At 38.3% G+C, this 15,500-nt stretch overlaps 1 protein-coding gene across 1 annotated transcript in view; it reads left to right on the top strand.

The window, feature by feature from the left end:
- GAS2 (growth arrest specific 2) overlaps positions 1 to 15,500 on the top strand; it is an 80,757-nt gene that overhangs the window by 13,997 nt on the left and 51,260 nt on the right. Inside the window, exon 4 of the mRNA XM_049639889.1 lies at positions 9,228 to 9,369. Coding sequence (XP_049495846.1) covers positions 9,228 to 9,369 — 142 coding nt within the window. The remainder of the gene's footprint in view (positions 1 to 9,227; positions 9,370 to 15,500) is intronic.

Genomic DNA, 15,500 nt, shown 5'->3' with positions numbered 1-15,500 from the left:
GTTGAAGAAGTCTTGATTCAAAATAAAACTTAGGAATTGATTGGAAGATGTTGTTTTCATCTAGGTCTGGGTATACTTTTTTTTTTTAATTTTTTTTAAATGTTTATTTATTTTTGAGACAGAGAGAGACAGAGCATGAACAGGGGAGGAGCAGAGGGAGAGGGAGACACAGAATCTGAAACAGGCTCCAGGCTCTGAGCTGTCAGCACAGAGCCTGACGCGGGGCTTGAACTCACGGGTGACCTGAGCCGAAGTTGGACGCTTAACCGACCAAGCCACCCAGGCGCCCCAAGGTCTGGGTATACTTTTAAGACAGAGATCAGATGAACCAATAAAGTGAGAGCTGGCTCTGGGTGAAAATTCTCAAAGAGAAATTTATAAAGAAAATCAAGGTAAAGAAAATACAAAGTGTGCACATTAGACTACAGCAGTGGGTAGAAAGCTTGCTGGCAGTGAATAGACCTATGTTTTGTTTTGTTTTGTTTTTTTTGATCCGATGGGAAACTAACCTGCAATCAGAAATAACTCCAAGTTCTGTAAAATGTGATAGCAACATAATCTCAAACAGTTGGACATCAGCTGTGAATTTTGCTTTACCGCAATAAGTGGGTATGAGAAAGATTTTTTTCTTTTTTATTAAAAAAAATTTTTTTAACGTTTATTTATTTTTGAGACAGAGAGAGACAAAGCATGAACGGGGGAGGGTCAGAGAGAGGGAGACACAGAATCTAAAACAGGCTCCAGGCTCTGAGCTGTCAGCACAGAGCCCGATGCGGGGCTCGAACTCACGGATGACCTGAGCCGAAGTTGGCCGCTTAACCGACTGAGCCACCCAGGCGCCCCTTTTTTATTTTTAAAGAATTCAAAGTAAATCTGACTGAGGCTCCACTCAAAGTGAAAAAGTCAATTTGAGACATTTGGAGGTTTCCCTATTCTCTCCCACTCTGTTCCCAGATACTGTGTGAAGGCCTTGGGAGAGGGTCCCCTAGGCCTCTATCTCTCTACCACTAGGGCTTAGGTTGAGCTTGTAGTGTCCAGCTGTTTCCTGGAACCCCACTCCCCTACAGCACTGTCACCTTCTTGGTTTCTATGAAGGAGTAAGACCAAGGTATCAGTTGCTTCTAGGACTCTGCTAAACTACTCCTCCACCAGTCTTGGGGCTTCTGACCTGTAGGGCAAACAACCTTGAGTCAAAGAGCTACCAAGGACTCTACAGACGTCCCCTAAAAAGGGGGAAGTTAAATACTCAGGCAGGAGGAAAATACACCAAGTAAAATCTCAGTAAATGAGCAACTGTCCCTGAAATGGTAAAGTGAGAGAAACATGGATGGTCTAGAGTTCCTGCTTAATAGAAGGGGAGGCAGAACACTTTTTGTTCAGTTATTTATTTAAAAAAATGTTTTTAAGTTTATTTATTTTCGAGAGAGAGAGAGAGAGAGAGAGAGAGAGAGAGAGAGATACAGCACAGTGGGGGAGGGGCAGAGCGAGAGGGAGACACAGAATGTGAAGCAGGCTCCCGGCTCCAAGCTGTCAGCACAGAGCCTGACGTGGGGCCCGAACCCACGAGCTGTGAGATCATGACCTGAGCCGAAGTCGGACACCTAACTGGCTGAGCCACCCAGGCGTCCTTCAGTTGTTTGTTTTAATTATACTGCTAGAATATTCTGCAATGCCAGATTCCATTTTGTTGCTTTCATAATCTAAATATATGAATGAAATAAGCATCATGGTTCTGAAAGCTGTGATATGGAGGTAAAGAGAAGGAGTTGCACCACCTGCAGAATTAGCCGTGAGTTGTCATTTTCCTCTTTAATTTGTATTAGTTGCCTGTGTTTTGGGTTTGTTTTATTTTTTGTAATTACCCTTTTTATGACCAGAACACTCTGATTAGGAATCCTGCTGAAGTAAACTTTCTATGACTGAGTCATCAAAGGAGAAGACATGCTTCCCAATGACAAAATCCCTTTAGAAATCTCCGTGTCTGGTGTAAATTGCCCCTTGCCATAGTATATAAAACAAATTAAAATTTTAATTTTAATGGAAGAGGATCATAATGGCATGGTGAATATCATGATGAAGGATCATGTCAAGTGTTATGGGGTTTTTTCCCCAAATATTTCAAAATTGAGATTCTGGGTTGCTCCATTTCTTTCTTTCCTTTTTTTTTTTTTTTTTTAAAGCACTTTATTGCATACGATTGGCAAAGAAAAAGCTGTACGTATTTAATGTATACAAGTTGATGAGTTTAGAGATAAGTATACATCTTTGAAGCCTTCCTGCAGTCTATGCCATAAATCTAACCATCTCCCCCCAAATTTTCATCCTGCCATCAGCAGCAGCAGCATCTGTGATAGAAATGGGTGGCTCAATTTCTCACCACACTATGACCATGTGAGCTGGTGAAAGCAGTAATTATTCACATTACAAAAATATATTCCTAATTTCACAAAGGAATTATCTAAGGATTAAGATAACCTTTATGTTACAATGCTTGATTTGTAAACGTTGCTATTTTATTCACCTATTTAGGTGATGTGAAGTATTGCACACCTACACTGAAAACCAGAAATGTGTTGGGGTTATTCAGGGTGTTACTTTTGTTGTGTGCAGGATAAGGCAAAACAGTCGAATGCCAACTGGATAGATTGAACATTAAAATATAAATGTATAAACAGGGCGCCTGGGTGGCTCAGTCGATTAAGCATCTGACTTCCGCACAGGTCATGATCTCCGGTTTGTGAGTTCGAGCCCCAGGTCGGGCTCTGTGCTGACAGCTCAGAGCCTGGAGCCTGCTACGTATTCTGTGTCTCCCTCTCTCTCTCTCTGCCCTTCCCTTGCTTGTGCTCTGTCTGTCTCTCTCTCTCTCAAAAATAAATACAAACATTAAAAAAATAAAAAAAATAAATATAAATGTACGCACATTTTATCTGCACACATTTGAAGACCTTTTTATTTTTATTTTAATAGAAGGTCAGTTGTGTTTTACAGTCAACAACCCAATAAACCCAAATCTCATTACCTAAGCCCTAAGTTGGAGCATATTAGTTAAAGGAAAAAAAAAGGAAAATTCATCTACGTGATCTAATTTTACTCCTAAATTTTTCTGTAGATTTATTAAAACCCATGTCTACCTCTTTATTTTGTGCTTCCTCCTCTCCCCACTTCTCCACAGAGGATTACATAAATTATTGAGTTAAGGCAGATTTAGCCAAAACTGGCAGTTTTGCTCTTAAAACCAATACATGAATTTGCACGCACAGTAGATGAGTTGTGACTCTAACAAAGTCTCTAGTACAATCTTGTGAGTTTGTGTGCATTTAAAAAAATCACTGATAGATGATGCTTTTTTTTATATTTGATTGTGAACACTTACATCTTAACATTACACAGATGTTATCTTAAAAGCATCAACATCACTTCAGATATGATTATCAGGATGCTTCTGATTCTCTGCCATGTTCTTTTGCCTGGGAACACTCAGCTAAGCCCCATTGGAGCTGGGCTTCTCTGAGTTCTGAGATGGGAGAATGAGACCACTTAGTTTTGTTCTCATGGGCAAAATTTCCTTTTATTTTCAGCTAAATAGAGCTATCATCACTGGAGAGTGAAATCCCACTGTTAATATTTCAGAAACCAAGTCAGTTTCTGAGTGTAAAATATGCATGTTTTTCTTTTGAAAAGTAAAACACTCAGCAAAAACAGGTCAATAAACACTGAAAGATCTTTTTAATGACAATGCCTTGATATTCATTGCTGAAAAATGTTCCTGTAAATTCACCCTCTTACAGACTGAAGAGTTAAGATTAGCTTTATGCTAAAAGTGAACTTTTTTTTTATATTTTGGTTTGGGGCCATAATCAATAATTAATATCTTAGTGGAGCTTTTTATATTTTTATTTTTGAGTACTTCCTTAATTTTGAACAAAATTTATGACCATTTGAAAGAAACATACTTGGTGAATATTTTCATTAGTCTCCTATTTCAATCCATGGCCTAATTAAATGTTGCTTAAAGTAAATATACTCTTATACAAAATTTATTAATTAATGCATCCTAATTAAAGCACTTGACTCTGACTACTAAGAACATCACATGTGTTCATGTAGGTGAAATTTCCTTCCAAATGTAAATCTATCTTTAAATTACTTCAAAACAGAATAAAAATGGGCAAAACTGCAAGAACCTATAAACTATCTGTTAACTATAAACTTATTCATTTATCTCTAAACTTATCTGCCCTGAAAAGGGGGAGTTTTTAAAATGTCTCCCCCTAACTCTAGTGAAATAGGCCCCGGATGTCTTTTGTTTGAAAATTCTAGTCTAGTTAATAGTTTGAATGAATTCTCTCATTCAGGGCTCAGTTTGGAAGCTAAACCATGTCATCTAGACTAATCTCAAAAATTGTGTCATGTGCCAGAAAAATAAAAACACCATTCCTAGAACCTCTTCATAAAATCCTTAACCAGAAGAGCCTTCTCCTAGCCCTTTGCATTGTTTTTTCAATGAGACAAAACCAAATTCATTGCCCTTTCATTACTCACTCTAGTCTTCTATAACTGGAGTATACAGAAGATTTTTGTGCCTTCAACCTTCTTGCTATCTTTAGTTTGACCCTTATTCAGTGGGAAAGCAACAAACTCTCTTTTCCAAAACCCTAAAATCTTATAGCCAAAAAGGAATACAAAAGAGTATAGATTTGTGAAAGCCTCGCAAAGTAGAAATGTGAAGTGGTATAGAATTAATCATGGAAACCAGAACGGAGCAGCCTTTTGGAGAGTAGGAAAAAAAAGACCTATTTGGTGACTAAGTTGGCTTGCAGGTGCAGGCCCCCTGCCCCAGGGGAATGTCATGATTTACAGCCTGTTGACATCTCCAGACAGACAGGAAGCCAATGAACCGTATTTAAGTGTGCATTTTGGGACTAGCTGACTCTACCTTAGGCAGCTTGAAGTATTTAAAAGCCAATATAAGCAGAGATTTGGAGCTTAGTGTTGATTTTCTATGTTCAGTGGCAGAGCTAATTTTCAACATTCCCAGATAAAGAAAAGCCTCCGGGGCAAGGTTTTCTGCATAAGACTTTGTTACCAACTTCATTCAAACTAAGTCTACTTTGTATCGGATATGGTGAAGGCTGTTGTTACTCTAGTAACATATTTTTTATTATTTTACTTTGAAAAAAAGAGAGAGAGGGAGGGAGGGAGGAAAGGAAGAAAGGGAAAAGAGGAAGGAAGAAAGAGAGAAAGAGAAAGGAAAGAAAGAGAAAGAAAGAAAGAAAGAAAGAAAGAAAGAAAGAAAGAAAAAAAAATATGCAGCCTATTCCTGAAAGGTGGCCTGATTCCACCAACAATTACAAATGAAATCATATTTTCCAATTGGCTTAATTTGTACTTTGAAATATGATGCTTTTACTTATGACTGACTTTTAATTGGCTGCGAATTCTAGTGTGTTAAATTCCTCTAGCTTCACTGCCCAGTTTGTGTTATTCTCTTAAGAACATTAAAACATAACACAATTTTATGCCTTGATGGACTAAGAATTCAAAGAAATCCAGGGAGATTAAAAAGGGTGAGGTAGTAGCAAAGCTGAATTTATAACTTGCTGTGTGACAATCCAGCACTGAGATATTTTCTGCTGTTGAAACTGGTATAAAGAAAGCCTGTAATAAGTTCTTTTGTAAAGGATACAAACAATAGTAATAACATAAACAGTAGTGATAATACTACTTTACATCTTAGTATTCAGGCTGTTACATTATTTCATCTGGTGGTGTAATATATTTTTCAAAAGCTTTGCCCAAAGTACCTTAGTGCTGTAGTTTCCTAGTGGTACAACCTTTGATATGTCAATTACCAACACATTTTCAGAGGCTATGCCATGTATTAGACCCTGTACCGAGCATATAATGGATACTCCTTTAAAATTCCTTCTAACATTATTAAAACGCAGGAGTCAGAATTTCCATTTTCCATTGAACTTAAAAGGAGCCTCAGAAATAATGTACGTCAAGATGCCCAAATGTGCTGGATACATTAAAGATGGTCAGTCAGCAGTAGTTGCTTTTCCAACATTCTCCCTCCCTCCCTGCACTGTTCCATAGGACCTCTAGGGCAGGCCATTTTCATTTCTACTTTCCTGATAGAAAACAGACTTCCAGAGGTTAAGTGACTTGCTAAATTTAAAGAATAGGTCAATGGCACAGTTAGCTCAAGTCTACCTCAGGGAAAAATGATACACAAATCTCCACGTGAGTGTTGTTGGTACTTGTCAACAGTAATGAGATGCTGGGTTGGGTTCAGTGTAATTAATGAAGTAGCAGAAAGGAAAAACAAAAGATGTATTTGGGTTGGTTTTGGACGGGGTTTTAAATCTGGAAAAACTTTTGGTAAATCATTTCTATGCACTTACTATTGACATGTTTTATGACAATGATAGGCAATTAAAGATCCAGAATAATGAAACCACATTCATATTTGGAACCCCAATCATTGTTATATGACACTATGAGGTTTTTTTTTCATTCACATAGTAGCTATTGAGTACCTGCTGTGTGCCAAGATCTATGCCAGCTCCTGGGGATGCTGTGAATCAGACTGTGGGCTCCACTGTTACAGATTTGCAGGCTAGTGCATGCTGTCCTTATGTCCCATGAACTGAATAATATATGTAAAATGTTAAAAATGCAGTAAATGGTGCCTAGGTCTTTTAGCTAATGATTTATGTAAGTAAAAATTATTATGTTCATTAGAGACATTTCCCCAAATGGCTATTGTTCGGTTGAGTTGTGGCAGCTTAAACTGTTTTGTACTAAATTCCAGGTTTTCAGCTTTCAAAGAGCCTCTGACACATCATACATCCTCAGCCTCTAAATTCTGAAAAAAATCAGATATTGAAATACGAGCGTTGCAAATGGAACATCAAATAGCACCTTTATTACTGATAAGATCCATGTTGACAGGCATGCTCAGCATCTTTAACTGACCTCTAGAAGTTGGCCAATTTAACTACCTAATTACAAAGATGAGTCAGGGTGGAGTTTTCTTTAAAAAATTTTTTTTTAATGTTTATTTATTTTTGAGAGAGAGACAGAGTGTGAGTGGGGGAGGAGCAGAGAGAGAGGGAGACACAGAATCCGAAGCAGGCTCCAGGCTCCGAGCTGACAGCACAGAGCCCGACATGGGGTTCGAACTCATGAATCTCAAGATCATGACCTGAGCTGAAGTCGGACACTTACTGACTGAGCCACCCAAGTGCCCCAAGGTGGAGTTTTCCAATGGGGCCTTTTTGAAGGCAGCCTCTTCCCTAGAAGAAGGAGGAACTGAGTCAAGTATGCTCAGTTGATTCTTAGATTTTACAATTTGATAAATTCCTTCATCTTGATGGAGAAGAGTGAGTAATGAAAGAGAGAGGCCAGGAATTAAACTAACTGAACACCCTCAACAGAACAAAACATCAAGAGTGGAGAAATTGCTTCCTTTACAAGTATGTACTGAACACATGTGATGATGTTAGTTAAGGTAACAAGCTGTTAGAAAAGGACAATAATCTAAGCTTTTGCATTTAATGATCTTTTTAATATACTATTCATACTAAAGTAGTAGACATACCTTCTACATAGTCTCTCTATATAGATTATTTACTTTGTAGGTTATTAGTAACCTATTTTTTAATATTTCCAAGGGACTTTTTCCTCTTCTTTCTTTCTTTTTCTCTCTCCCTTTTCCCCCCTCTCCTTTCCTCTCCATGTAATCACCTGATTAAAATCTCAGAGAAAAAGAGCCTCAGCCCTGCACTCAAAAAATTTGGATTTCCTTGTCTTGCTCCTAGCTAGTTCTGCACCCTGTCTGGATTGTTATTCTGTAAAAATGTAGGAGTATAACTAGATGATCCCAAAGGTCCTTCACAGCTCCCAAATTCTGGAATTATCTTTGGTCTTCTCCACCTAAATAAACTGATATGCATCTAAGAAACCAAACCAATTTTAAATTTAGCCTAAGAAAAATATAATTATGGGAGATAAGAATGCTGATAACAACTACATCTCTTTTTTCCTTGAACTCCTATGGCACTGATAATTTATAACACATAATTTTTAATATATTATTATTCTAAATTGCTACTCTATTTCCTCCCTATTCATTTTCTTCCACCATACCCCTATATATGCCTTCATTATGTTGTTTTTAATTAATTTATTTATTTCTTTATTTTGAGAGACATTTATTTTGAGAGACAGCACAAGTGAGGGAGGGGCAGGGAGAGAGGGAGACAGAGAAATCCCAAGCAGGCTCCACACTGTCAGCACAGAGCCTGATACAGGGCTCCATCCCACGCCTGTGAGATCATGACCTGAGCCAAAACCAAGAGACAGATGCTTAGCTGACTGAGCCCCCCAGGTGCCCCTGTTCTTTAAATTTTATTAAATGTTACTTTGTTTTATTTTTGAGAGAGAGAGAGCCAGAGAGAGACAGAGAGCCAGAGAGAAACAGAGCATGAGCGGGGGAGGGGCAGAGAGAGGGAGACAAAGAATGTGAAGCAGGCTCCAGGCTCTGAGCTGTCAGCACAGAGCCCAATACTGGGCTCGAACTCATGAACCACGAGATTATGACCTGAGCCGAAGTCAGACGCTTAACCAAATGTGCCACCCAAGTGCTCCTCCTTGTGTTGTTTTTAAGAGTATAACATATGACACAGTATAACCCATAGTACATTGCTCTGGGCTCATAGGAGTTGTACAATTAGCAGCGAATAAGGATGTTTACCTTGGGGATTGCTATTTTTGTCTTTAACAAGTTTGTGTTCAAAATAGAAATTCAGTTATAACATTAATCTCAAAGCTAGTAAATCTGAAAGCTGAAGACTAAACTTTACATGCTAATTCATGTTATTGCCTCAATATATTACATGGGGTATTTTTATTCTTAATATGTCAGGTGTCTATTAGTGTGTGTGTATACATATCTAAACATAAGTGTGTATGTGTGTGTATCTTTATTTACAGACCTATATCTTCAAAACACACATCTATAGATACATATATCTAAATCAGATATATGTGTTTTTTCCTGCTTTAAAGGATGCCAATTTAAGAACTTACCATTTCAATGCCAGAGAAAGTTAGTTTTAAAGTCAGCAATTTGGTCCTATGCAGTTCATGATCAAACGTAACATATGGCAAGTCTGTCTTTATAAGTTATGCATGTGTATTGATCTGGTGTCTTTTAAAAGGTATGGTGTGGAACCTCCTGGTTTGATAAAATTGGAAAAAGAGATTGAACAAGAAGAAACACTTTCTGCCCCTTCTCCTTCACCTTCTCCTTCATCAAAGTCTTCTGGAAAAAAGAGTACGGGGAACTTACTGGATGATGCAGTAAGTAAAATTGGTTGGACTTCTTACTAGCACTTTGTCGTTTTTGAACTTCAGAACTCATTCTGTATAATTTCTTATCAGTCTAACCTTTGAAATTCATTTTGAAATCCTATGAAAAAGTTTGTAGTCCTACAACAGTTGAAGTAGCTAATCTGTGATTCAAAACTGAGCCAGTCATTTGCAACAAAGTATCACTTAATTCTACCCAGCAGTATCTAAAATTTTAGGCTGATTAAGTTGGCTTCCTAAAAGTTACCTTTACAAACAGTTCAACCTTGATAGTTTTGGTTCACGGTTCTTCATTTCACAGATAAGGAGCCTGAGGCATGAGATCTTGAGGTTTGTTAAAGAAGAGAACACAAACATACCACAGGGAACATAATGGCCCTTTGGTGCCTGCCTGCTAAGGGTCAGGATCCATCATTGTTTTTCAAGTGCTGTTGTTATCAGAGGATGCGTTTCTTGTTGAAGAAGCTGAAACTTTGGGGTTGAATCACCTGCTGAGGGGAGAGGAGCTTCAATCCCAACCCGGTTTTGCCAACTGTCTGGGGTCCCCACCCTTCTACTTAGCAAAGTCCCAGAGTCACAGTCTTTGGCAGATTAGGGAATGGTTTCATTATACCCTCATAATCACACAAAACAGATTCTGGGAGTAACAGCAAACTGGATGAATTAAAATGCTCTGGCTACCTCTGTTGTCTGTTAAAAGTAGCTTTTGGTTATAGGAAGCGTGTTTGATGATGTGCAAGCATTCATCTCCCAGCACATCTAATTTGAGCGCAAATCTAAAAAGTACTGATGGCAACTTTTCAAAAAACTGGTTACCTTAGGGATGTGAGACTGAAGTATGTCTCCGACATGGGCAAAGTCCTTAGAAACTAGCAACAAGCATAACACCAGTTATGTGGGCTAGGCAGGACTGCAAAGCAGTGCTGGCCCATAGCTTGGTTTCCTTCTCTAGGGTCTGAGCTGCAAAGTGCTGGGAAAATGGCTGACTGACACTATAGGCTGCAGAGACATTGCCTCATCTTTTGCTTTTCCCCATGTGACACAATGGCCTATATTGCAGATTCAGATAAGCAGAAGTGCAACAGTTTGACAGATTGAGAATTTCCATTTCTAAGGGGAACAAGCTTAACCTTAGCTTGTCAGGGTATCTTAGCCAATACCAATTTAATTGAGTTTTCTTTTGTTCAATCCACTCAGGAATTAAAGACTAAGCAGGGCATGTTAATACAACGCCATCTAAAAGGATTTTATAACCACAGGACTGTTTTTAGGTTTGGTCACATGCCTTGCTTGCTTCTCATAATTATCATTTTTATTAGAAATAAAGGAAGTTAAATAAAATATTGTATTAATAGTAGATAATGGTGTGTTATTTATAAAATGATGAGAACATTTTTTTTTCCTTTCCTAGCTATACTTCTTGGATTCAACTTATTTTAGAGTGAGATGTTCCTTTAGTCTTTCTTATAAAGTGTTTCTCTGGGGCTACTGCACTTGATTTTTTTCCCCTTTTTGTCTTAGCTGTGACCTCTGTTCACTTTCTCCAATGCGTTATATGTAGAGTTCTGGCCAAGTCAATGCTTAGACTTTTAATGAGTAAATTTCTGAACCAAATGAATTTTTTTTTAGTTCTCAAATTATGAGACCACTTTCTGGTGTTTGATACTGTTTACTGTTCTGTTCTTATAATTTTCTCCCCTGAACATTATTGCTACCATATTGATTAGCAAAAAATGCAACTGGGACTTGATTAAAATTATATAGGGGTTCCCTGTGACATTCCAGGGTAATGCCCAAACTCATTTATATGCTACATGAGCCCTCCATGTTCTGGCCCATTTTGTCTTTCCTTGACTTTTTATCCTCTGGACTTATTCTTGCATTCTGATATATCCATTGTAAGCACGTCTGCTAATCCCAAATTTCTAAGGAAATTTTATATTCTGTGTTTTTCCTCACTTGCTTTCCTCACCAGAATTCTGCTTACTCACCCTTTGAATGTTCATTTAAGTACTCTTTCATCTTTTAAAATTCAGTTTGCACAGCCTCCTGTAAACTTTGTTGGCATCTCTTATCCCAGGCAAAATGGACAAATTAGTCCTTGATGCCCCCAAAGTTTTGTGTATATTTAATGAGGGATGTGCCTTATTGGGCATAAATGCCCATTCTTCTCTGGGTGTAATTCTCGTTCTCAGTGACAGGACCATATTTTATTCATCTCTATCACACTGGATAAATTAACAGCGTAGGTAATAAACGTTTAAAAAAGCTTCTGCCTTTTTTCCATTTATGAAGAAAAGCCATGTGTACTGGGGATATGTGTACTACTCAACCGTGCTGTAGCTTTGCAGAGGGTGGAGACATTGCCACTTGAAGCCATTTACATGAACCTGGGAGAAGTAGCCAGAAAGGGTCCATTTTTTTCACCAGCTTGTCCAGTGTGTGATCATCCTCATCTTGAGTAGAGGAGAACAATGACAGGAGGGAGAAGGTGGTACAATAAGTATGAAAGGGACTTTTGAAAAGTTTTGCCAATATTCCAGCTGAGTAGAATGAGATGGGCACTGTCTTTAAGATGGCCAGATTGTCACTCTCTGGTGGTCCTCTCTACTCCAGGCTCTGCTCACTCCACTGCAAACAAAGAAAGGGATTTCAGAAGAGCTTTAAACACCCTTTAACATTTACCAAATGGAGTTTGGGAACATAACCATCTATTTAGTTAAGGGGTTTTAACTGAATGTAGGAAATGTGTAAAGTGGATATTTCTGTATTGTTGCCAGCTAGAATACTATGTTTTAAAAGTCTTTAAACCAGCCTTTCTCAAATAGTGTTTAATCAAACACACTGCCAGATGCCCCATGGGGAAAACAATTCTATGGTTATGTTAGTCTGAGAAATGCAGCTTACTACAGTCCCTGTCTGGAGTTTGGCAGTGCTCTTTGGCACGTCAAAGGCAGTAGTGAGTTCTATAATACGGTCTTGTTTAATCTGGAATTTTCCAAACTTATTTGGCCACAGGAAGTCTCTTACAGTCTCCTTCATGCTACATTGGGGAAATTGCGTTGAAATATTCACATTCTGCTTAAGTGATAGTTTCTCATTGGCGTATTTTATTTCAGGGACAGTGGAACAAAGACAAAAAATAATCTGAGATTCACTAATGGTTTAAATCCGAGCTTCATATGTCAAATAGATAGAGTTCCTATGGCAACTGCTTCACTGTATGTAAGGCATATATAGCCATTGGGGAGTTGAAAGTCATGAACTGCAGAATGCACTGTAGAATAAGGTATAAGATAGAAATTGCTTGCAAAGTCCCTGTGTTTATTTAATAATATTGACTATTTTTACTCTGGAAAAGTTATTATTTTACTAAAAAAAAAGGGAAAGGAAGGAGAAGAAAGACAGGGAACAAAAGAAAAAAGGGGGGAGAGGGAAGAGAGAAGAGTAAAGAAAAAGAAAGAGAAGCTGACCTGTGCTAAGATATCATATTCCAATGAACAGTTCCAGCAATAACTGCCAGTTTGAAACTTTCAGTGTTTCCTCACATTTCTTTTGAGAAATTGTGGAAAATTGAAAAAAAAAATTGGTGACCTTTATGCAGATAATCCGTGCCACCTTCTTTAATCAAGATATCATCAGAGAAACACAGTGGAGTCCATTCAGATGAATATATTCTCCAGATGTCCTGATAGAGGGAATCAGCTGTGATAAAACAGTGGGGTTAGGTTGAGTTCTCTGTTTGCCTTCCCTCAGGGTGAGCGCATTCCCACACAATGAATTGAATACAGTTCTAAGAAACCATTCTTACTTTCTTCCTCTTCTCCATCAACTTCCTCAGTCTGGGGATGAGAGATAGTATAATTCTGAGTAATCAGGCTCCTCTTGAAATCCTATTTCAGCAGAAAATTGGCTGGGTTCCTGGCCAAAAACAGAACACCTGCCAGACTGACTTATCCCAAGGTAATATTAGAAGCACAGATGTCATCAGTAACTGTTGACTTAACAATATATTTCCACTACCCACAGTCTGGCCTTGTCTCTTCCATTTCTGCCTCCACCCCTCACACAACTACAAAAAAGCCCTTGGTTTTAAAAAAACAAGTCCATTTTCAAAGCTAGGAAGGCATTGGAGAAGGGCAAGTCACTTGAGAAAATGTTCCTTGTGTTTTACTTCATTTCATCCCAATAGTTTCTTTGTTTTGTATAAGAACATTTCAAGGTGGAAATACTTTCCATATATAATTGTGATTGTATTGTCTTAGCAGAGGAACCACTTGGACACCAGTCTACTGTTTTGTCCAGTTACTGTGTGGCAGTGAAGCTGTGCCAAGTATGGCTCTCCTAAAGTTTGGGCCATGTGTTTTTACAATGCTCACTGCCTGATTTTCTTCTGGATGGCCAAAGTCCTTCTCCCTCCCTCCCTTCTTTTCATCTCTCCCTTCTTTCCTTCCTCCCTTTCTTACGGAAGCCCTTATTGGGGTGAAAAGTTATGGTATAAATTAGCAGTGGTATAAATTCAACATAATTTATATATAGTTGTCCTATGTATACATCTTTATTTTAAACACATTTTAAGAGACATATATAGAAAGAGATACACATAGAGGGACTCTGAAAACAGCCTACGTTCATTGACACCTCCATACCCCAGAATGTGGTTCCTCATTATGGAAGGGAATGACACTTGTATTACCCAATTTTTGTACTTCTTGTTCGATAATTGCCATCTTGTTCAAGAATATCCCTTCAAAAAAATCCCTAGGGGCAGAGTTCTCTTAATACTGGGGTGGGTGGGTGTATATAGCTGTGAGCCAAGTTTTATACAGTACAAAAAATTCATAACTCAAAGACATGGGCCCAATCACTAACTTAATGATTGTTAGGTAGCTTCCTCATTTTTCAGTGAAAACCATTTCTACTATTCTTTGAATCCAGTCTTGATTTTATTGCATTAATTTCCCCCTGTGTCCTATATAGGCACATGTCTTATTTACCATTCATTTATTATTCAATATGCATTTATTGAACACATATTCCATTAAGGCATCATGCTTTATTTCAAGAAGTTAAAACTGTAATGAGATATTATCTTAACCCAATGTAACTCACAATCAAGCAAAGAGACATTAAGGTTAACCAATAACTGAGACACAATTTGCTATGGTAAAAATAAGTACCAAGAGTTACAGGTTTGTATGTTGGTAAAATCAGGGATTCTGGAGGGGGCTGATGAAAACATACATCCCGAGGTTGATTCTCTTTCCCTCAGCAATAGTGTTAATTCTTTATAGGTCTTCGCTGAGGCATATTGTATAGTTCTTAAGGTAAGTTTTGCTTCAGGATTCCTCCACCCTTTCTAGTTTTCCCTCTAGTGTCTTATGCTTCCATTCTTTCTAAAACCTCTCTTATTCTAGGGAAACTAAGCTGTTTGAGTCCTTCACACCAACATGCATGTGTGTTCGTGTGTCACTCTTCCCGTGGTTTTTACCTAGTGGAAGGCTGATTAAAGTCAGACATTGAGTTGAGGGACTATTTGAGTTTCTTTAATGAAAAAACTCCTGGGGCACCTCTGTGGCTCAGTCGGTTAGGTGTCTGATTCTTGGTTTTGGCTCAGGTCATGATCTCATAGTTCTTGAGTTCAACCCTTGCATTGGGCTCTGTACTGTCAGTGCGGAGAGCCTGCTTGGGATATTCTCTCTCTCCCTCTCTCTTTGACCCTCCCTTGCTTGTACTCTTTCTCTCTCAAAATAAATAAATGTAAAATGACAAAGCTCCAGGAACCATATCTTTGTGGTAGAAAGAATTTGGGTGAGGGGAGCCCAAGTGAATTCCTTTAGAATCTAAATTTGTTCTATCTAGCTTCTCAAATGCAGGCGGCACATGGCAACCTTTCTTTTCTTTCTTCCATGGTGACTTTGGCTCAAAACACAGGAAATTATTGTTCTGGTTGGTTTGGTTGGTTGGTTAGTTGGAGAGAGGACAGTTATGAGATACAGCATGGCATCATGTCAAGGAAAACATAAGTATAAACTTGTTCCTAAAATCTTGGACTATCCAGGGGCACCTGCGTGGCTCAGTTGGTTAAGCATCCAGCTTCGGCTCAGGTGATGATCTCACAG

This window comes from Panthera uncia, chromosome D1 (genome assembly GCF_023721935.1).
Source record: "Panthera uncia isolate 11264 chromosome D1, Puncia_PCG_1.0, whole genome shotgun sequence".
Lineage (NCBI taxonomy): Eukaryota > Metazoa > Chordata > Mammalia > Carnivora > Felidae > Panthera > Panthera uncia.
This window is presented reverse-complemented; position numbering and strand designations above follow the sequence as displayed.